This window comes from Eriocheir sinensis, chromosome 21 (genome assembly GCF_024679095.1).
Source record: "Eriocheir sinensis breed Jianghai 21 chromosome 21, ASM2467909v1, whole genome shotgun sequence".
NCBI lineage: Eukaryota > Metazoa > Arthropoda > Malacostraca > Decapoda > Varunidae > Eriocheir > Eriocheir sinensis.
This window is the reverse complement of record NC_066529.1, coordinates 3,875,213-3,896,430: the sequence shown is the minus strand read 5'-3', so window position 1 is coordinate 3,896,430 and position 21,218 is coordinate 3,875,213. Positions and strand designations below refer to the sequence as shown.

Genomic DNA, 21,218 nt, shown 5'->3' with positions numbered 1-21,218 from the left:
CCAACATGTTTGCCTTTCCTGTCTTCTCACAGCAGCACTTACTATGCACCTTTCATACTCCTAGTGCTCACATGCACACTTCTTCCCCTTTAGCATGCACTATATAGTCTGAGGCGATGGTAATCTGGTATTATTGGTAGTTTTGCTGTAATATATCATAGCTGTGGATTCAGATTACATTTATGTTTCCACTCACCTGTGCCAAGATGCAATGAATGTATTGACTAGAGAACAGTAAAAATGCTGATGCATCATTCATACTATATGCCTCTTTAAGGATACAACATGTCCATTTTAAACTGTCATATTTAGGAACATTAAATATATATGTACATACGTTTATTTCTAATCAGTATTAAACACTAGATATTATTATCTTTGGTTCTGTGTTATCAGTTCTTTTACCTGACATTGTTAGGGAGACTGAGCCTAACCAACAAAAATGTAACAATATTAAAGATAAAAAACTAAATCAACATCAATAAAATAGTTTGTGTTTGTTTCTCACAAAATATTTTCTGAAAATGCTTATTATGAAACCGAGGTGTAAAGAAGTGTAGGTAAGTGTGATAGGGTAGGGGCTACCTCACAGCTGGGAGGGAGAGGGTAGCTAAGGGTGCTTCATACCTGACTAGGAAGGACTAAGTATTGAGGAAAGTGACAAGGGACTACAGACAACCCAAGCCCAGTCCTCAATATGTTACTAAAGTCTTCAACAAACTCACAGTCCTGCATTACAGACATTACAAACAGCTGACAATTTTCAACCATTGCCGAGTGGCAGAAGATTACCCACATGCTGTCCAGATCATCAAGCTATGCTAACGTCAGTGACTTTGGTCAAGAGGAGCACCAGGGGGCAGCATGAGCCAAGTAGTGAGTCATATATTATGGCAGCCACTTGAAATAAACTTCGCTCGCATTTCTAACAGGCTGGGGCCGTCCACCAGGCCCCTCAAGAGAACCTACTGGTGTTATGGGCAGAAATATATATATATATATATATATATATATATATATATATATATATATATATATATATATATATATATATATATATATATATGAACTTACTCGAGAAAATGTAATTGTGACATGTCACCCCTTTGGGTTGGTGATAAGCAGCTTTAAGGTTTCACTGCTGGTTCTGAATGCTCGAGAATACTATTCAGACAAAGCTGACTGAAGTAACTGTTGCAGAAAAAAATCATAATAAAATTCACAAAATTTGCAGCAAACCTAAACACTGTAATCATCAGCAGTATCTTGTTTCTGCTCCAACTTTCACATTCTACATTATATAATGCTGCAGCTACTTATGACTATACCTGATCATCATACCTGATCAAAAAAGTAAGATTTTTTTTACACTGGCTGTGTCTCCAACACATTTACCACGTCAGAGGAAACTGTGTGGTTGAATGATGCAAGTGTTAATATTGCTTATATGAATGACCTAAAATCACCAATAAAATTAGATGAAAATGAGGTTATACAATGTCAATCTTTCATAACACCGAATAAAATGTTCTATATCTACATTTACTTAACATAAACTGGTATTTAATTAAATTAATACACTTAAATTTTCAATATTTCTCAGCTCATAAAACAATTCTGATTGACAAAACTGACTTTGAAGTACTAATCTCCATTACTACAGTACTTTCTGTGCTTCACAGGTAAGACCACAGGTGGAATTATACTGAATTTGACAAAATTCTAAGGTGTGCACATGCACTATGTCACCTACTTCTGGGTCTCAAGAACTACTGAAACTTAATGTTGTTGGAGATAATTTCTTTCATATTAAGATGAAACATCCCAAAAAATAAATGTAGCAGAGCAGTATTTGTGAAGCCCATATCCAGACTCCCAATAGAATAAGACACACAGCAACATACACAACTTTTCAGCTACTTTGAGTGAACTACTTGTGTAGCCTACTGCCAGCCTTATGGGGTCTAGCACACTCTGAAACCCCTGACCAACCTGGTGTGGGGCCCTTCAACCTGCCTAGATAATTACCGCATAATGCATCTCTGGCTTCTCATCTGGGGCCGGTGTAACATCCTCCTGTGAATTAGACTTGCCTCTAGACTGGTTCCTGGTGAGCTGTGGCGAGGACTTCTTGGACCGCCGCTTCTCCATCTCCACCTGCTGAGAGTTCAAACCCGCGCCGGTCAGTACTGGCAAGGCAACGGACTAAACTATTGGCGGACTTTCCCGGCAGGGGGCAGCACGGGGTCGCCCTGAACTAGGCATGGCCTTAAAGTTCTTAATTAAAAAAACAAAAATAAATGTGCAGATCGTGCTCTTACCACTATAACCTTATTAATTTCATGTTCTTAAAGTTCTTAATAAAAAAATAAAAAAATAAATGAAATGTGTAGATCATGTTCCTACCTCTACAACCTTGTAATATTCATGTCCTTAGAGTTCTGAATTAAAAAAAAAAAAAAATAAATAAATAAAAATAAATAAATAAAAATTGTAGATCACGTTCCTACCTCTATAACTTTTGGAGGGTTGATGTCCTCCGGCTGCAGGTACGTCTCGGAGGGCTTGGGGCGTGGCGGGGGTTCAGGCAGGCGCCCCTCCATGCTCCTGGGTGATGAGGTCTTTTGGGGAGGATTATTCAGCATAAACATTTTACAACTTGAAAATCCTGATGACAGTCATTATCATTATATCAACACTTTCAAACTATCGCAAAAGTTGAGTATGTTGGGTACATGCTATATAGAAGGCCAGAGTTTGTCGTTCTATGGGTTTGATAATAATGTGTGTACCATCTGTTATTCTGCATATCTATCTGCGTATCGATCTGTTTACCTATACAAAAAAATAAGTCAGTTTATGCAAAAGAAGGCTGAACCGAAGTATCTCAAGAAACCAGCTAACACTCTCATGCTTTTGGTCTGGTCGGGTTCTTGCTGTGTGTATTGTGACAGGTTAATTTGGTTTGAAGGGCAAGAAACAGAACTAATGATTTTTCAAAGCCTCATACCAGTCCTGACGGGCCAGGAGCAGAAAATGTAAAGTGATCTTCAAATACCCTTTTAGCATCAACAAAGGAAGGTGTGGACGACTCCTCCTCACATTCAGGCTCTGGTGATGTCTCTGGAGGAAAGTACAGAATTCCAAGATAAGTGGAAAGAATCAAACCTACACAAAGTCTTGCCTAAGCTTTGAAAGATTATAGTATCATATTCTGACAACAAAATTACACTGAAAAATTACTATTCTCAACTTCAAGACATACCATTTGATTTACGTTGATATGGTTATCTGATCCACACTATTATAGAATATGCACCACTGTGGCATTAATGGTCTCAAACATAACTGTGACATTACTCTGCTGTATCTTTATGAACACACAAGTTAAAATCAATTCAACCCCAAAGAAAACAATAAAAATACTTCTGTAAATATCTGCATCCATTGAAAAACGCAAATTTATCACATGCATGGTTCACACGTTTGTACTAGTGCCTGAACTGCTACCTTCACTCACCCTTTGTGGCCTTCTCGGTGGGGTCATCAACATATTCATTAGGCAGATCACACAAGGAATGGCCTCCCTCTAAATCAATGTGGTTTGAAGACTTCTGAGGACTTTTTCCTGAGAAGAGTTTAATGGAAAGTGTAGTAAGAAATTATATCAGATAAAAATTAGCACTCACATATGTGTTGGTATGTTCCATTGCAATATATGGCAAACTTTGATGACAAGTTGATGTAGATGTCTCAAAGCTACGATACTTATGTTTTAAAAGTGGTTTTGTTGGAACATATAAGCCACAATTTTGAGTCCTTTCATATCCTCTGTAACAGCCTACCTCTTATCAGGGTGAAAAACTGCTCCACCATGTTCTCTTGCTTCTTTAGACTGGACACCTCACCTGCCTCATCTGCCTGTGTCTCTTGTGCCTCCCCAGGTGTAACTACTGACTCTGTCTCTGCAGAACAACAATAACTTTATAGTGTCATGTAACAACCATGTAAAATTGTTGTGTCATCCCTTACACCACTGAATTCCCTTTTACCATCCACCCACACAACCTCTGCACGTCACAAAACACGAGAAATTAATCCAGACCTAGAAAGGGTTTTACCAGCGCAGGGGATCAAACCTGCAAATGGCGAGATGGGAAAGCCACTCCTTAACCAGTCGCCCAAAGAGGTACCCCACTGGCAAAGTGAGTTAGGGAGGTTTTCCACATCAGGCGGGTCAGTCACTACACATCAATTTGTATGCACCATACATTTTTCATCTATAAAAGCATAAGAATCAAACTTTTGCTGCACAAGATCTGGAGTAAAACTGTGAGACAAAAGCATTAATCTGAGAAGCAAAGGAACCCAAGCCCCAGCCACCACACACCATCCACACTACTCTTCAACAGCACCATGCATGTCTAGCTCTCTTGGGTTTTAGGAAGCATAAACATGTATAGTATAAAGAGCAAGTATAAAGACTTGACCTTCTCTAAGAAAAAGAAAAGTTGTAAAAATTTCCAAGCCCGGTCTTTTCTGTACTTCATCGTTGTGATAGATTTACCAAACTAGTATAAAATTACAACATAAAAGTCATAGGAGAAAGTATTAAAGCTGATAACAATGTGTCAAATACAACACTGTCTTGATAAACATAATCAATTTACTGTTATCTGCAAAAAAGTTATGCACAGGTCATTTACTAAGATCACATCCAGAGATAGTACAGCATGGTTATACAGGGTCACACATGAATAAACAACATGCGTCAGTACTAACCAACATAAAGGTTTTCTTCTTTTGTATTATTGAGATCCAATCTACTTTTAACTTCGCCAATTTTTTCCTGATGCTCTTCAACAAATGCCTTGATGTCTGTCTTCTCTAGCCAAGCTGCCACAAGTGTGTACACATCCTCACTGTATTCTGCAGAAAATAAATGTTTATAAGAGATGTAATATTACTCTGTATTTATAACACCTACACCACTACTGTTTTTATCAGGAGAGGAAATATAAGATTAAAAATATTAAGATGACAAAATAGTAGATTTCTTTGTGAGGTCAGGAGTTACCTCGGGATCAAGTGTTACTTTGGTTTCCCAGAACTGTCTATATTAACTTTACAAGATTCCTGTTTTATGGTACTCTGGACAGTTATAAGCATTTTGTGTAACATCAACAACAGATACATCCTTACCATAAGTAGTGCTGTCCTTGTAGTCTTGTGCCACCTTCATTTCTAGGTATCTCCAGTCTTTCCTTTCTTTGTGAGGCTGCTCTGGGGCTGCTGCTGAGGTAGCTGGAGGCTGTGTCTCGCAGGAATTTGAAGAGAAAGGTGGTGGAGGAAGTGGAGGAAGCTCAGACATCTGGCAGGAATATGGGGGAGGAGGTGGTGGAGGAGGTGGAGAAAGCAGAGGAAGCTCAGGTAAACTTGCATTGGTCTCAGCCACAGATGGGGTGAGTTGTGGAGACTGCGTAGAAATGTGCATGTGCTTCTGGATTTCTGCATATGATCTCTCGAAAGGTACTTCTTGAGGTGATGGGACGCAATCATATGAACTAGAGTTTACTGGACGAGGAGGAGGCAGACAAGAGTATGTCTCTGCTGCAATCTTTGTGCTGCTCTGAATCTTACTTAAGTTCTTGTAATTGACAGGTTCATAGTTCAGCTTTGCAGCCAAAGAAGACATTAGCTGCAATAGAGGAAACTTATGCAGTACATACATAAAATATATTATGCAATGCTATTCACAGCAAGCATCATCCCCAAAGTATAGAAACAACAACACCATCATTTGCATTAAGAGTTCTCCCAACATCACATTCAAAAGAAAGAGTTGAGCCTATAAACTATGAAAATTACATTTTTCCCTTTTAATTAGATATGAATTCCATACACAATAATCTTCAAATGATAGGTGCTCTAGTCACTCCTTGTGTTAGGCCTACAGGTATTGAGGATTAATTGTCGAAGCTCCCAAGACACACAAGACATCCACTCACGGCAGCATCCTCCAGGGCATGGGCCAGGTGGAGGAAGCCCTTCTGGTAGGCCAGCACAGAGGGGGTGTGGCCATGAGAGTTGGGCCTGTTGAGAGCTGCCTCACCACCAGGAATTTCCAGCAATGCCCAAGTCAACCGTTCAAGGCCATAAAAGGCACTAAAGTGTACCCAGGTAGGAAACTCTGAACAGCCTAAATGGAGAGGAAAATAATTTTATAACTAAGAAAGCCTTTATGGAGGAAGCCATAACTCTGGACAGCATGAATGGTGAAGTAAAGTACATATTTTAACATGATTTGATTTATAGCTGATGAAGTGAACTGGCAAATAACTAATTCTCAAGAGCAATCATATGTAGTCCAACTGGCCTCTTGTAGTCTTCTTATGCCCTTGTGTATTACTGAAGGAATATGGCCTTACCAGAGAGTAACCTTTACATGAGTGCCTAATAAAGAACATAATGGATTTGCAATAATACAGTGCGACTTACACTTGTCAGTCTTCTGCTCCACAAGGTTGCTGAGGGGAACACGAGTCCTCACCATCTCAGTCAGCTTCTGGTCGAGTTCTTTGCTTGTTGGGTTGATGTTCAGCGCCTGCAACCAAAAGTATCTCTAAAAGTATGGTCTCAGTAGCATAAATATTCTCAATGTAGCCAAATAATTGTATCTTTAACAGTATGGCCTTCTACAGTATAAGTAACGAAGAAGCAAAGTAATCTTATATCTAACAGTGCAGACTTCAGAAGCCTGAATGCCAATGCAAGTAAGTAATCATATAGTATCTAACAGTGTAGATTTTAAAAGCATAAATGCCAATGCAGCAAAGTGGTTATATGTCCAACAGTCTGCACTTCAGTAGCATGAATAGCAATACAGTGTAGGAATTATGTCTCCAGCAGTATGAACTTTAGAGGCTTCAGTATTAACCCTTAGATGGCAGTGGAACTATAGATAGACAGTCCAAAATTCAGTCAGTCGGTTTTGTATGGCAGAAATGTAACAACACTTCCAGACTGCGGTAGAATCTATATACAGACGATAGTTAAAACATCCATTGTGCGGCGTAACTATATTTATGCTGTGGTCCTGAGGTCGGCAGTGACTATATACGTATAAACAATTCATCGTGGGGTGAGATACTATTCAAATACTGCTGCCCTCTAAGGATTAATGCAGCCAAGTGGGTTACTCAAAGAGAACAGAATAACCAAACCATTTTAGAGTATGTTTACCAGTTTGTTTACACTTTTCCAATCGGTTCTCATATCAGAAAATAGGTGTTTTGAGACACTGGGGTGAGGAATGTTCATAGAATGTCGTACATCTAAAACATTTCAATCGAACTTTGTTCAATCAGTATTTGATTTTCATCCGTCTGGTCAATTTTTGAGAGCACTTCTCCGATAAGAGTTGTAACTGGAGGGGTGACATCTCCGACAGTGTGGACATCAGTGGCAAATATAGTTACAAAAAAATATGGAAAGAACTTGCAACAACTGAATCCTTTTAATATACAACTGAATCCTTTTAATATAATAAAAACTGGAGAGCAAATTCGAGGTTTGGATGATGTAGATACAATGCAACGCTCGTAAACATACCTGACACATGAAAAGTGTTGGGTTTGAGATGGTGTTCAAGAGAGCTCTCATGGAGTCTAAGGTGCTCTCACACTTCAGCTGTCTGGAGCCAATAGCCTTCCTCTGCACCAACACAGTCACCAGCAGGAGAGACGACCCGGCCATGAAATTATCTGAGGGAAGGTGTCACATATCATAACAAATAAAATATAAGATGGTATAGTAATTAACAAACAAAGTAGTACATTTATTAGTTGGTATTAATGAAAAGTTCCTTGATGAAATGAATTTGAAGATAACCATGATAGTCCATTATAAGTACTGCTCACCTGGCATTCTGAACTCTATTGTGTAAGGGTTTCTCATCTTGAATCTCTCCACAATGACAACGGGTTTGTTTGGGTTTTCAATCAACACTTCAATGTCTCTTTTGCAGCCCACAGGGTCATTCAGCATGAGGTGCACCAGCTGCTGCATCTGTACCAAAGAAGATGTTATAATCCAAACAGTAATAATAATAATAAGAAGAAGAAGAATATGAAGAAGAAAAAAACACTCAGCTTTTACACATCAATCAACAAACTAATACAAACAAATTTTAAACAGTTACTAAATCCATAAGTTCTAAGTCACGTACATACATAGTGTAAAAAACAACAAGGCACCAAGCCACAACATACTTCAGTGACCTTCCGTGGAGTGATCTTGAACCTGGCGTTCCTCTCGTCCTGGTACTTGGAGTAGAGCTCACAGTTGTTGAGGATTTTGATGCCCTCAGTCAAAACCTCATAAACGAAGCTGAGATCCATGTTGCGGACTTTGAGCTTGTGCCAGTCATTGTAGGAATAAAGAGCTGAAAAGGGCAGAGGATTATGATACATTTACATACATACATGATTACCTTAAGAATTAGGAGGTAGAGGAAGGAGGGGAAGGGAAGAGTTGGAGGAAGAAAAAAAAAGACAAGTGTGAAAGGAGTGAAGAAAGGATGACAAAAGGGAAGAAATATAAGATCACGTAAGGTAGTGTGCGTGCTACCTCAATGCATCTTTATATCTTAAGTCAACTAATGGTATACCTGAAGGATTATATAATATCTGAATTAGTTACATTATAGATTAACAAAACAAGTGATATATAGTTGGCAGTAGTGGTGTCCGAGCATTTCTTAGTGAGGGCTGCAGCAGTACATACCTGAGAGATGAGCCATGTTGAGCTGACTGTCATCCACTCCCAACAACAAGGCCAACACCTTCTCTGGCCTGAACACCTGGCCCAGCTCGCTGTTCCCATGGCCAGCTATGTGCGTCAGGAAACACGGCGACATAATAACGATCTGGAAAACGTTTAGTGGACGGAAACATGAAACTGAACACTTTCATTATAGATCAAGGGCAATAGACACATCTGTACATAAGTTTAGTAAGAAGGAAACTAAAGCTATGCCCTGTAACAACAATGAGTGAAATCTGTAACACGTTTAATAACAGGGAAAATTACTTACCGTGTTGAATAGATTCCAAAAAAAGGAGTGATATTTTTTGGTAATTTTAGTAGGAAGGAAAGTAAACTGCTGCTGTGGCTTATAGAGCAACATCAAAGTTATTTTAGTAACAAGGAAAAAACACAATTGTATGAAGGTTCAAGTTGGGGGCAAGCGTTATAGGTGTGCATTGTATCAGCATTCATCTCCATCAGTACAGTCTTTGAGCCTGTGCTGGGTAAGAATTTATTCTGTTAAGACACACGGCTAGTGGAACATCCGAGTTACCACAATTTATCTTCCCCAAGTTTCCTCAGGTAGTACTTATCTTTTGACCACCTCTAAAGGGAGACATGGTAGCTGGGTTAACTGAGCTATGACTGCCCAAGCTGGGATCGAACATGGGGCTAAAGACTCAGACAGCTGATACAATTTTATACAAATACTGCAAAATATTGAAGATTAAATCAAAGCTCACCTGTAGTTTTGCCCCCGTGAGCTTGGCAGCCTGCAGCCTCCCCAGGTCCTCCTCGATTTCCTCAACATTGCTGGCCTCGACCCTGGAAGAAAACAATGGTCACACACACACACACACACACACACACACACACACACACACACACACACACAAAGCAAAATCAGTCTTGATGGGTATAGCTGTATGTAAAACGGGCATAAGCATCTGGCTGCCTCTCCTCGTCTGTTTGCCTGCCAGCCTCTTTCCTGTCCCTCTCCTTCTGTCTATGTCTGTTTCTGTCTTCTGCGTCCAAAATGCCACGTGTTTGGTTCTATGCACATGTTTCCATATTATTTTCGCCTCTTTGTCTGCTTGTCTTCATTCTATCTTTAAGTCTGTTGTATTTCCTTGTACCGCCTGCTTGCGTGTTCTCCAGCCTGTTTGTTTGTCTGTCTGTCTACCCGTTTCATCCTCGTTGTCCGTCAGCGGCTGCGTGTCCTACCCTGTCTTCACCTCCCTGCCTTCCTGTCAATCTGAATAGTATTATGTCTGTGTATGTGCCTCTGTTACATACCTGATGCTGCGTGCTCGGTCCTCCTCAGGCACCAGCTGGGTGAACACATCGTACAAATACTTCTTCCACTTGTCGCCGTCCGATGCGTGCAGGATGCTGATGTCAACCTCCCCGCTCTCGTCTGGCGGAAAAGGGCAGACACAAACCTTAGACTAATATTCTTTAACAATATTCGTAGAAATAATGACTGACTCCACAATACCATGATCATAGTATTATAGCAATGCATGGGGGGAGTCTCTTTGAAATATTTCACAGATTATACCGGGCGTTTGAGAGATGTATGAAAAGCTATGAGAAATACCTACTGTTTCTCTCCATCATTATATCTATAGAAATAACAGGAGCTCCTCAATGCCATGGTCGGAGGGCCTATGATAATGCATGGGAGACCATATGATAAAAAAATGAGATACTACCATTTCATGTTATAAAAATCAATTGTTTGGACAAGGAGACATCAGTGAACGTGTAATTATTCACCACGCAACAGACTCGCGATCGGCAGCCAGTGCCCTCCCCGAATGAGATCGAAGCTTATCAGTGACGGACTCCGGGTACGGCTGACACCTTACACACACACACACACACACACACACACACGAGAGGGGGGACACAATCACCGTTACTCATTCACTAGCGGGTGGACAGGTGTCATGGATTAAAGAAGACTGCCCATCCACCTTCACTCCGCCCGAGAATCGAACCCGGGACCTCTCGGTTGTGAGGCGAGCGAACTGACCAATATATATATATATATATATATATATATATATATATATATATATATATATATATATATATATATATATATATATATATATATATATGATTACAGAAACGCCACGACTCACGAGTCATTGGAATTTTTTTTTCGGGCACATCTGTGTTTAGTTTACGTGGGAGTTAGTGAGTCATTTATCTATTTTCTTCAGGTCATTCATTTGCGTTGGAAGATTGAACTCTTTTTAGTCGTCTCTCCTCTGGCCTCTTTCTGTGCCTCACACCTCCTTACCCTTGGCCGGGACGGTGGCAGGCAAGGGATGGCTGCAGGACTGAACCTGGTGACATTTCTTGGGTGGAAGAGGCGGCGGGACAAGACTTGGATCTTTGGCTGTGGTCCTGCTTCTCTGTCTCCAGAGTGGCTTTCCCGTTTCCCATGAGCACTCGAAAGACAGCGAAGTGCTCCTGTTCCTCTGGAACTGAGGCGGGGATGGCGGAGGCAGGTTGGGTGCCCGGTGGAAGCTCCCACCCATCACCTTACTTCTTGGAAGTGTGGTGGGAGATGCACATATATTCGTGCTCCTTATTCTGAAGCAGTTTGAACGATCTGTTTCCTCCACAGTGGAGTCGGTCGGGGCGCGTCGGGGGCGGGGCGGAACGGCCGGGAGAGTAGGCTTGGGCGGCAGGGTCACACGAATACTGGGCGCCACCTGCGGGTCTGAGGTAAATCGGCCACCAATGTGCTGGCGGAAGGGCTGAGTCCTGCCATTTGTAGCTGTGTCGCTCTTTCGCCTGTCTGTCAGCACCAATGGCATCCTGGTCGAAGCTTCAGAAGAGAGCGACACGGAAGAAAATAAATCTGCAGATCGTGAATACAGACACGGAATCAAGGCTACGTGACACCACAGGTCGAAGTCTTCAGGAGGCTACGTGACGAGTGTCGTGCCTCGGCTAAGCGATACTCAACAGAGCTTCACCGCACTTCCTCCCGCCGCCTTGACTTATCTCTCTTCGACGCTTCCTTATGCGATGCTTCCGAATTCTTGTTTTGCCTCTCCCTCACCTTCCGCTCCCCCCTCCCATAGATATCCTCTTTTCCCGGAGCCTAATCACTCCACAAGCGATAACGGGCACGGCTCTTCGGAAAGTTGCGCTGAAACATGTAACACCCTCTGGCCAGCCTCCACCTCTAGCACACACACACACACACACACACACACACACACACACACACACACACACACACACACACACACACGTACACACACATTAATGAAAGTTTCCACCAACAAGGAATTGAGACATTCTTTTGAGTATTACAATTTTTTCCGTAATTTTCCTCATAGTAAATGACATAACTTCCTACAAGATTCCCAGAATGTAAGAGCGATTGTCTGCCTATCATCCCAGGAAACCATTCAGATATATTTATGTTACGTACTAGGAAATAAAGTAATCTAAGGCTACCGTAGCGCAGTGATGGAATGCAGTAGCAGTGTAAGTGGTAATGCGGGTAGTGGTAATGGTAAGTAAGATATAATATTAGTTAACACATTTGCATTTCTTTTTCTCGATTAACTTTGTTCAGCATTGGAAAGTGACATTGGGAGGAGCTTCGAACAGCACCATGACGCTGCAAATCCTTGTAGGCCACTGGTTCTTAAACTGGGGGGCACGTCCTTCTTGGGGAGCGTTAGTAATTTCCAGGGGGGCGCGTGCCAAGGGGGGAAAGTTGGAATTTCTGTTTTTGGAATACATGTTATTTTGCTAACTAGAGCGTGGGTTAATATGCAAGAGGGCGTGGAGGGAAAGACCCATTTCAAAGAAGTTTAGGAACCACTGTTGCAGGAAGTCACGTAGATTCACCCACACAGTAAATTTGAGTAGGTATTTCCGTAGATTTACTCAAATTATATTAGTAGTTAGTTACCCCATACAAATCACTTTACATGTTAACTCAGCTTGCCACAAAACACATAGTCTAGCATTAACAAAACAAAGTAATATTTATTATATTTGAATATGATTTTGCCTATTTTTATTACCAATACGTATTCTTGTAGGACTGAGTCAAATTTTTGATACCCTGTTTTATATTGAAGGTCATCTGTTTACGTTAAACTAGATTTGCTTAAACTGTTTTAATAATCCTGTCATCTCTCTCTCTCTCTCTCTCTCTCTCTCTCTCTCTCTCTCTCTCTCTCTCTCACACACACACACACACACACACACACACACACACACACACACAGATCTTCACCCCACCTTTCTCTTTTTCTACACACGACTGAAAGAAAGTAAAAAAAAAATAAAAGAATCGAACATAAATAAACTTCAATCACATCAGAGGTGCCGCACGTTGCAAAGGCAATATTTAAACTTAACAACAACATCAGGGAGAGAGCAAAGAATCTAATAAATCCTTGGGAGAGAGTGATGTGACCCCTCCCACTCCAAGGCCACGCCCCTTTCCCATTTCCAAACAGCCTCCAAGTTGATAGAACACTCTAACATCAGGCCGAGAGGAGAGGCTGATTACGTTGGGAAAGGGTGTTGTCCTGCAGTGGCATAGAAATGGATGTTGGTAGGTAAGAATGGGGAGGATCGATTAGCGTGAAAACTTTCGCTCCAAAACTGACGTAATATGAAATCAGGTTGAAGGAAGAAGGCAAGAATGGTTGGTTGGTTTTGTTCTTTTTCCTTTATTACTTTTACCTGAAACTAATAGTGAGCTTGATCTGTGAGCGGGCCGAGCGGGGATACTAATTATATACCTTTTACCTTGAACCATACTATGCAGGGGACGTAGCCTATTCTCAGACAGATCGGCTCCCTAGACCTAGAACACATATCTGACAAGACTTTCGTAAGGGTTTGGGGTATTTCCATAGGTACTTTTTTTATCCTGCTGGTAGTTTGACCCTTCTTCTTTACTCTGAACCTAAAAAAACTCATGAGAACCGATTAATCTCCATTTTGGGTCTAGAACACATACTTATCTGACAAGGCTTTCGTAGGGGTTTGGGGTATTTCCATAGGTACTCTTTTGACCCTGCTGGTAGTTTGACCCTTCTTCTGTACTCTGAACCTAAAAAAACTCATGAGAACCCGATTAATCTCCATTTTGGGTCTAGAACACATACTTATCTGACAAGGCTTTCGTAGGGGTTTGGGGTATTTCCATATGTACTTTTTTGACCCTGCTGGTAGTTTGACCCTTCTTCTTTACTCTGAACCTAAAAAAACTTATGAGAACCCGATTAATCTCCATTTTGGGTCTAGAACACATACTTATCTGACAAGGCTTTCGTAGGGGTTTGGGGTATTTCCATAGGTACTTTTTTTGACCCTGCTGGTAGTTTGACCCTTCTTCTGTACTCTGAACCTAAAAAAAACTCATGAGAACCCGATTAATCTCCATTTTGGGTCTAGAACACATACTTATCTGACAAGGCTTTCGTAGGGGTTTGGGGTATTTCCATATGTACTTTTTTGACCCTGCTGGTAGTTTGACCCTTCTTCTTTACTCTGAACCTAAAAAAACTTATGAGAACCCGATTAATCTCCATTTTGGGTCAAGAACACATACTTATCTGACAAGGCTTTCGTAGGGGTTTGGGGTATTTCCATAGGTACTTTTTTTGACCCTGCTGGTAGTTTGACCCTTCTTCTGTACTCTGAACCTAAAAAAACTCATGAGAACCGATTAATCTCCATTTTGGGTCTAGAACACATACTTATCTGACCAGGCTTTCGTAGGGGTTTGGGGTATTTCCATAGGTACTTTTTTGACCCTGCTGGTAGTTTGACCCTTCTTCTTTACTCTGAACCTAAAAAAACTCATGAGAACCCGATTAATCCTCATTTTGACCTTTGGAAATAGATGATGTGAGGTGGAAGCGTTTGAGAATAACCGACCCTGGCAGATTTTAATTCCTTCCCTCCCTTACCTATAAGTTCCCCTTGAAGCACATTTTCTACTACCCAGATGACATGGACGGTTTTCTCTTCATGCCTCGAGTTCAGACCACGGACTAGATCAAATAGGCCATGTAACAATATATCGGAGGGGGGAAACTATATTAACTAACCACTTCCTTTAATATTCAGCATAAATGTGGCAAGGTAGCGTATAGGCGATAACACGAGAGCAGAGCCTTTCAGAGGGAGAACAAACACCTATGACCAAAAGCTAGACAAAAGACGCAGATAATCAGTATATCGAGAGGGAAACAATGGTATAATGACCCAACATCCTTCCTGAAAGCTAGGTCAGGTTAGGTTAGGTTAGGTAAGGATAGATAAGGTAAGGTTAGGTTATGTCATCTTAGGTGTACGTATTTATATATATCCTTATGTTTGTCGGTTTGTCAGTGTCTCCCAGCACAGCGGTGACAGGATGGCGAAAAGACAAGCAAAGAAGAAAGAGGAAGCCTTCAACAGGGCACCGATGACTATGAATGCATTACCGCCGTTCTTTTGTAACCCCGAGTTGTCTTGGGGAGGAGGAGGAGGAGAGGAGAGGGAGGGGCGATGCATCTTATACCCTTCTCCTCGGCTATTTATAACCGTACAGGCGTGGCTAGCTGATCCCTCGTACCGTATACTATGACTCACGGTTAAGGGGGAAAAGGCAGTGTTCTTATTCGGAGTATTTAGCGGGAGAAGAGCGAATACCAGGGGCGAGAGGATAGGTTATAATATTCGGTTCACTTCAGGTCATGCGGAGAGCCATTGCAAAGATCTCTCTCTCCCTTTGATGGTTTCTTTCTTTTCTATTCTTGTGAGGTTGTTGCTCGGCGTTTCTCTCTTCTAGAACTTGTATGTCATATGTTTGCTTCCTCTCTGTCTACGTGTTCAATAATAAAGTAAGGTTCGTTGTTCTCCCAAGGATATGTTGCACCCAATAACTGGATCGCGTAGCTACTTACTCACTAGGTCAAGATTTCTTCAAAAATAGATGACAAACTAGCAGATAAAGGCGGGCACACAGCTCTTAGCACTGTCAAGGGGCTTCAAAATGAGTCGTCAACATAAATACTATAAAAAAAAAGTGTCGTAACTAAGGTTGTAAAATGAGACTCCATACAACAAAGTGAGGTCAGTCTTTGTTGATTTATACCATAAGATGCTGGCTATCATTTTGAAGATACCCTAAACTTAACCTAACCTAACAAAACCCCAAACAAACACTATAGATCTTGACTCAAAAAATTCATATATGCTTCCTTACTAATGAGACTTTTTATACAACAGAGTGAGGTGGTTCTTTGTTGATTTATACCACAAGTTGCTGGCTATCATGTGTCTGAAGATACCCTAAACTTAACCTAACCTAACAAAACCCCAAACAGCTCTTGACTCAGAAAATTCATATTGTTTCCTTATTAATGAGACTTTCTATACAACAAAGTGAGGGTATTCTTTATTGATTTATACCATAAGGTGCTGGCTATCATGTGTTTGAAGATACCCTAAACTTAACCTAACCTAACCTAACCTAACAAAACCCCAAACAGCTCTTGACTCAGAAAATTCATATTGTTTCCTTATTAATGAGACTTTCTATACAACGAAGTGAGGGCATTCTTTATTGATTTATACCATAAGGTGCTGGCTATCATGTGTCTGAAGATACCCTAAACTTAACCTAACCTAACCTAACAAAACCTCAAACAGCTCTTGACTCAGAAAATTCATATTGTTTCCTTTCTAATGAGACTTTCTATACAACAAAGTGAGGGCATTCTTTGTTGATTTATACCATAAGGTGCTGGCTATCATGTGTTTGAAGATACCCTGAACTTAACCTAACCTAACCTAACCTAACAAAACCTCAAACAGCTCTTGACTCAGAAAATTCATATTGTTTCCTTACCAATGAGACTTTCTATACAAAAAAGTGAGGGCATTCTTTATTGATTTATACCATAAGGTGCTGGCTATCATGTGTCTGAAGATACCCTAAACTTAACCTAACCTAACCTAACAAAACCTCAAACAGCTCTTGACTCAGAAAATTCATATTGTTTCCTTTCTAATGAGACTTTCTATACAACAAAGTGAGGGCATTCTTTATTGATTTATACCATAAGGTGCTGGCTATCATGTGTTTGAAGATACCCTAAACTTAACCTAACCTAACCTAACCTAACAAAACCTCAAACAGCTCTTGACTCAGAAAAATCATATTGTTTCCTTTCTAATGAGACTTTCTATACAACAAAGTGAGGGCATTCTTTGTTGATTTATACCATAAGGTGCTGGCTATCATGTGTTTGAGGATACCCTGAACTTAACCTAACCTAACCTAACAAAACCTCAAACAGCTCTTGACTCAGAAAATTCATATTGTTTCCTTACTAATGAGACTTTCTATACAACAAAGTGAGGGCATTCTTTATTGATTTATACCATAAGGTGCTGGCTATCATGTGTTTGAATATATCCTGAACTTAACCTAACCTAACCTAACAAAACCCCAAACAGCTCTTGACTCAGAAAATTCATAGTGTTTCCTTACTAATGAGACTTTCTATACAACAAAGTGAGGGCATTCTTTATTGATTTATACCATAAGGTGCTGGCTATCATGTGTTTGAAGATACCCTAAACTTAACCTAACCTAACCTAACAAAACCCCAAACAGCTCTTGACTCAGAAAATTCATATTGTTTCCTTACTAATGAGACTTTCTATACAACAAAGTGAGGGCATTCTTTATTGATTTATACCATAAGGTGCTGGCTATCATGTGCTTGAAGATACCCTAAACTTAACCTAACCTAACCTAACAAAACCCCAAACAGCTCTTAACTCAGAAAATTCATATTGTTTCCTTACTAATGAGACTTTCAATACAACAAAGTGAGGGCATTCTTTATTGATTTATACCATAAGGTGCTGGCTATCATGTGTTTGAAAATACCCAAAACTTAACCTAACAAAATCCCATACAGTTACTATAAGTCTGGACTTAGAAAATTAATACATGCTTCCTTACTAATGAGACTTCCTATACAACAAATTGACGTCATTCTTTGTTGATTTATACCACAAGGTGGTGGCAATAATGTGTTTAAAGATTTCCGAAAATTCCCAAAATTCCAGGAAACTCTCCTTGGAAAGTTTTATTTTAACGGAAACTTTCCCACCCTTTGCAACCCTAGTCGTATCAAGAGAAAAGCTTAATGAACACAGGAACAGAGAACAAGACGGCAGGCACACAACTCAGGAATGTCGAAAAGGCTGAAAAATGAGTCACTGGGGAAATCCTTAAGATGAGAGCGGCCCACGCGTAGAGGAAACAGAACGGGGGTGGAAAAAAAAAAAAAAAAAAAAATGTTGTTACTAATATATACATATATGCTAGACTTCAGGAATTCAACTCGCTCTTTCCTTTCAACACTTATCACCGAGGAGGAAGGTGAAGTGAAGTGTCCCATAATGGATAAAAGACTGAAAAACGGCCTCTCTTATCGAGGCTGAGGGTGAGTGGGTGAGTCCATGTGGCTGGGTGAAGGGTGTGGAGTGGGTAGGGGAAGGGGTGAAGGAGGAAAAGAGAAGGGGAAGGGTAGGGTGGAAGGGTAAACGGGAAAGGAGAGAAGGGGATGGGTATGGTGGTGGTGGTTGTGGGGTGGGTTCCCTGCATGCCACCTTGAAGCAAAGAGAAACATTATGACAGGTGGTGACGTACGTGTGTGTGTGTGTGTGTGTGTGTGTGTGTGTGTGTGTGTACTAAAGGAAGCTGTAAATGGGGTGACCAGAGGCGATGATGAATGAGGAGAAGGAGAAGAAGGAGAAGAAGATAAAGAAAAAGAAGAAAAAGAAGAAAAAATAATAAGAAGAAATAGAAAAGAAGAAAAGAACAAGAAGATGAAGAACAACAACAACAATACCAACATCAACAACAACAAGGGATAAAATACAATGGGGAGAGACGAGAAGGAAGATGAGAGGAGGTGGTAAGGGCGAGATGTGATGAGGTGTGAAGCAGACAGGCAGAGAGGAACGAAAAGGAGAGGAAAGGAAGGGAAGTGAAAGGCAGGAGGAGGAAGGAGGAAGGGAATAGGAGAAGGAGGAGAGGTGAGGGGCAAATTGAGAGTGAAATAATGGAAAAGAAAGGAAAGAAGAAAAAAGAAAGGGAAGTTAAGGAAGGTAGAGAGAGGATAAGAAAGAACAGGATGGAAAGGAATCAGTAAAGGAGGCAGAGAGAGAAAAATAAAGCAAAGGAAAGGGAAGTGAAGAGAAATAAAAGGAAAGGAAGGGAAAATGGGAAAGATATATGAGAGAATTGGATGAGAAGGAAACGGAAGGAAGAGAAAGAGGAAAGATGAAAGACAGGTACACAAGAGAGGAATGGAAAAGAAGGGAAGGGAGAGGAAAGAAAAAGGAAAGGGATAGAAAAGTAAGGTTGGGAAAGAGATGAGAGAATAAAATTAGAAGGAAACGAAAGGAAGAGAAAGAGGCGAGATGTAAGGAAAGCACACATGAAAAGAAGGGAAAAAAGAAAGGAAAATGAAAAAAAAGGAACGGAAAAGAAAGGAAAATAAGAGAATATGATGAGAAGGAACTAGCAGGAAGAGAAAGAGGAGAGGTATAAAGCAGGGACACATGAGAGGAATAGAAATGAGAGAAAGGAAAGGAAAGGAGAGGGAGGAAAAATGGAAGGAGGGGATAAGAGAAGAAGAGAAAGAGGAGAGGTGTAAGACGTGAGAGGAATGGAAAGAAGAGGAAAGGAAGGAAAAGGAAAAGAAAGGGAGGAAAAGGGGAAGGAGGAGAAGGAGGGGGATAAGAGAAGAAGAGAAAGAGGAGAGGAAGAAAAGGAAAGGAAAGGGAGGAAAAGTGGAAGGAGGAGAAGGAGGGGGATAAGAGAAGAAAAGAAAGAGGAGAGGAATGGAAAGAAGAGGAGAGGAAGGAAAAGGAAAGGAAAGGGAGGAAAAGTGGAAGGAGGAGAAGGAGGGGGATAAGAGAAGAAGAGAAAGAGGAGAGGTGAGAGGAATGGATAGAAGAGGAGAGGAAGAAAAGGAAAGGAAAGGGAGGAAAAGTGGAAGGAGAGGGAGGAGGAGGAGGGGGTCGGGGAAGTGGAGAGCCTTATGATCAGGTTTCAGGTCTTGTAACTCGACTGCCATTTCCTCTTACAACACCCGACACTCTACGTGCCTCGCCTCTCTCCATCGACACTCTCATTGCCCAAGAAAACGCTCTGCTTCCCTGTACGGCTTCGTTTATTTACTTCATATCTCTAAGTATTCTCGTTATGCCTTTTCTTTTTTCACATTAGTCTTTCTTCATCAACACCCTCATTGACCAAGAAAAGTCTATGCTTCCCTGTATGTATTCTTCAGTTATTTAGTTCATTATATAACAAGATTTTCGGGATAGCTGTTCATTCCTTTACGTTCAATTTTCTTCATATATATATATACTCTTCTTACCCCCCCCAAAAAAAAAAAAAACCGCTTGCTTCCCTGTATGTCTTCATTTAATTATTTACTTCATCATATTACAGCTATACATCTTCATCTATTCATTTACTTCTTGATATAACTTTTCTCCTTGTACCGTATATTTATTTTTCTTCATCAACAGCCTTATTACTCGAGAAAACGTTTAATTATGATATTTTTCTTCAATTAATTAACGTACTTCATTATCTTCGTGCATTCTCGGGATATAATATAGCCCCACGAAAGACTGTATTCCTCTAACTTAATTTTCATCAACATCCTCATTTCCGTATTTTTTTTCTTCCCCCACATTACACTTTCTTCATTAGCCTTTCTCCATCAACACATCATTCTCACGATCCTCTTATTCATGTTTGCACGTCAATTTTTCAGCTCCATTTTTCAAGACAAACTTACCTACCCTTTCTTATTTTTATACTCCGTTTTCTTCATCACCCCCCCCCCCCCCTTTCATTCCCACGACATTCTTTCTGTTTGTCGTCGATATAACGAATCAGCTTTTAAGCATACACCCATACACAGAAAATAAATTAAATTACCCGGAAAACTTGAGTAAATATACAAGTAAACACGTAAATACAGTGAATCCATTGTTGAAATAGGAATAATAATGATAATAATAATAATAATAACTGAATAATAATAAGAATAATAATAATAATAAGAAGAAGAAGAAGAAGAGGAAGAAGAAGAAGAAAGAAGATGAAGAAGAAAAAGGAGAAGGAGGAGAAGATGATGAAGATGAAGAAGAAAAAGAAAAAGAAAAAGAAGTTGAAGGAGGAGGATAATAATAACAACAAAAAGAAAAAAATTACAAGTAAAAAGAGAAAAGAACACAATCAACACTTCAAACAGGACACTAAGGAAATGCCAATAAAGTCCCTATATCCTTACTAAGACACTGTACCCACCCTCCCCCCT

At 40.4% G+C, this 21,218-nt stretch overlaps 1 protein-coding gene across 4 annotated transcripts in view; it reads right to left on the bottom strand.

The window, feature by feature from the left end:
• Window positions 1-288: 288 nt before the first annotated feature.
• LOC127001551 (uncharacterized) overlaps window positions 289-21,218 on the bottom strand; it is a 33,480-nt gene continuing 12,550 nt past the window's right edge. Inside the window, exons 1-16 of one of the 4 annotated variants that reach the window (XM_050866191.1) lie at window positions 11,120-11,783; window positions 10,105-10,225; window positions 9,552-9,633; window positions 8,785-8,926; window positions 8,271-8,443; window positions 7,920-8,067; window positions 7,612-7,763; window positions 6,499-6,604; window positions 6,009-6,199; window positions 5,203-5,698; window positions 4,783-4,929; window positions 3,846-3,965; window positions 3,521-3,628; window positions 3,011-3,123; window positions 2,511-2,621; window positions 289-2,160 (exon numbers count right to left, since the gene is read on the bottom strand). In XM_050866191.1, the coding sequence (XP_050722148.1) occupies window positions 2,017-2,160; window positions 2,511-2,621; window positions 3,011-3,123; window positions 3,521-3,628; window positions 3,846-3,965; window positions 4,783-4,929; window positions 5,203-5,698; window positions 6,009-6,199; window positions 6,499-6,604; window positions 7,612-7,763; window positions 7,920-8,067; window positions 8,271-8,443; window positions 8,785-8,926; window positions 9,552-9,633; window positions 10,105-10,225; window positions 11,120-11,642 (2,877 nt within the window). In that variant the 5' untranslated portion in view covers window positions 11,643-11,783 and the 3' untranslated portion in view covers window positions 289-2,016. Of the gene's footprint in view, window positions 2,161-2,510; window positions 2,622-3,010; window positions 3,124-3,520; window positions 3,629-3,845; window positions 3,966-4,782; window positions 4,930-5,202; window positions 5,699-6,008; window positions 6,200-6,498; window positions 6,605-7,611; window positions 7,764-7,919; window positions 8,068-8,270; window positions 8,444-8,784; window positions 8,927-9,551; window positions 9,634-10,104; window positions 10,226-11,119; window positions 11,784-21,218 lie in introns of those variants that run through there. The other 3 variants (XM_050866188.1, XM_050866190.1, XR_007755335.1) reach the window with 3 other exon arrangements.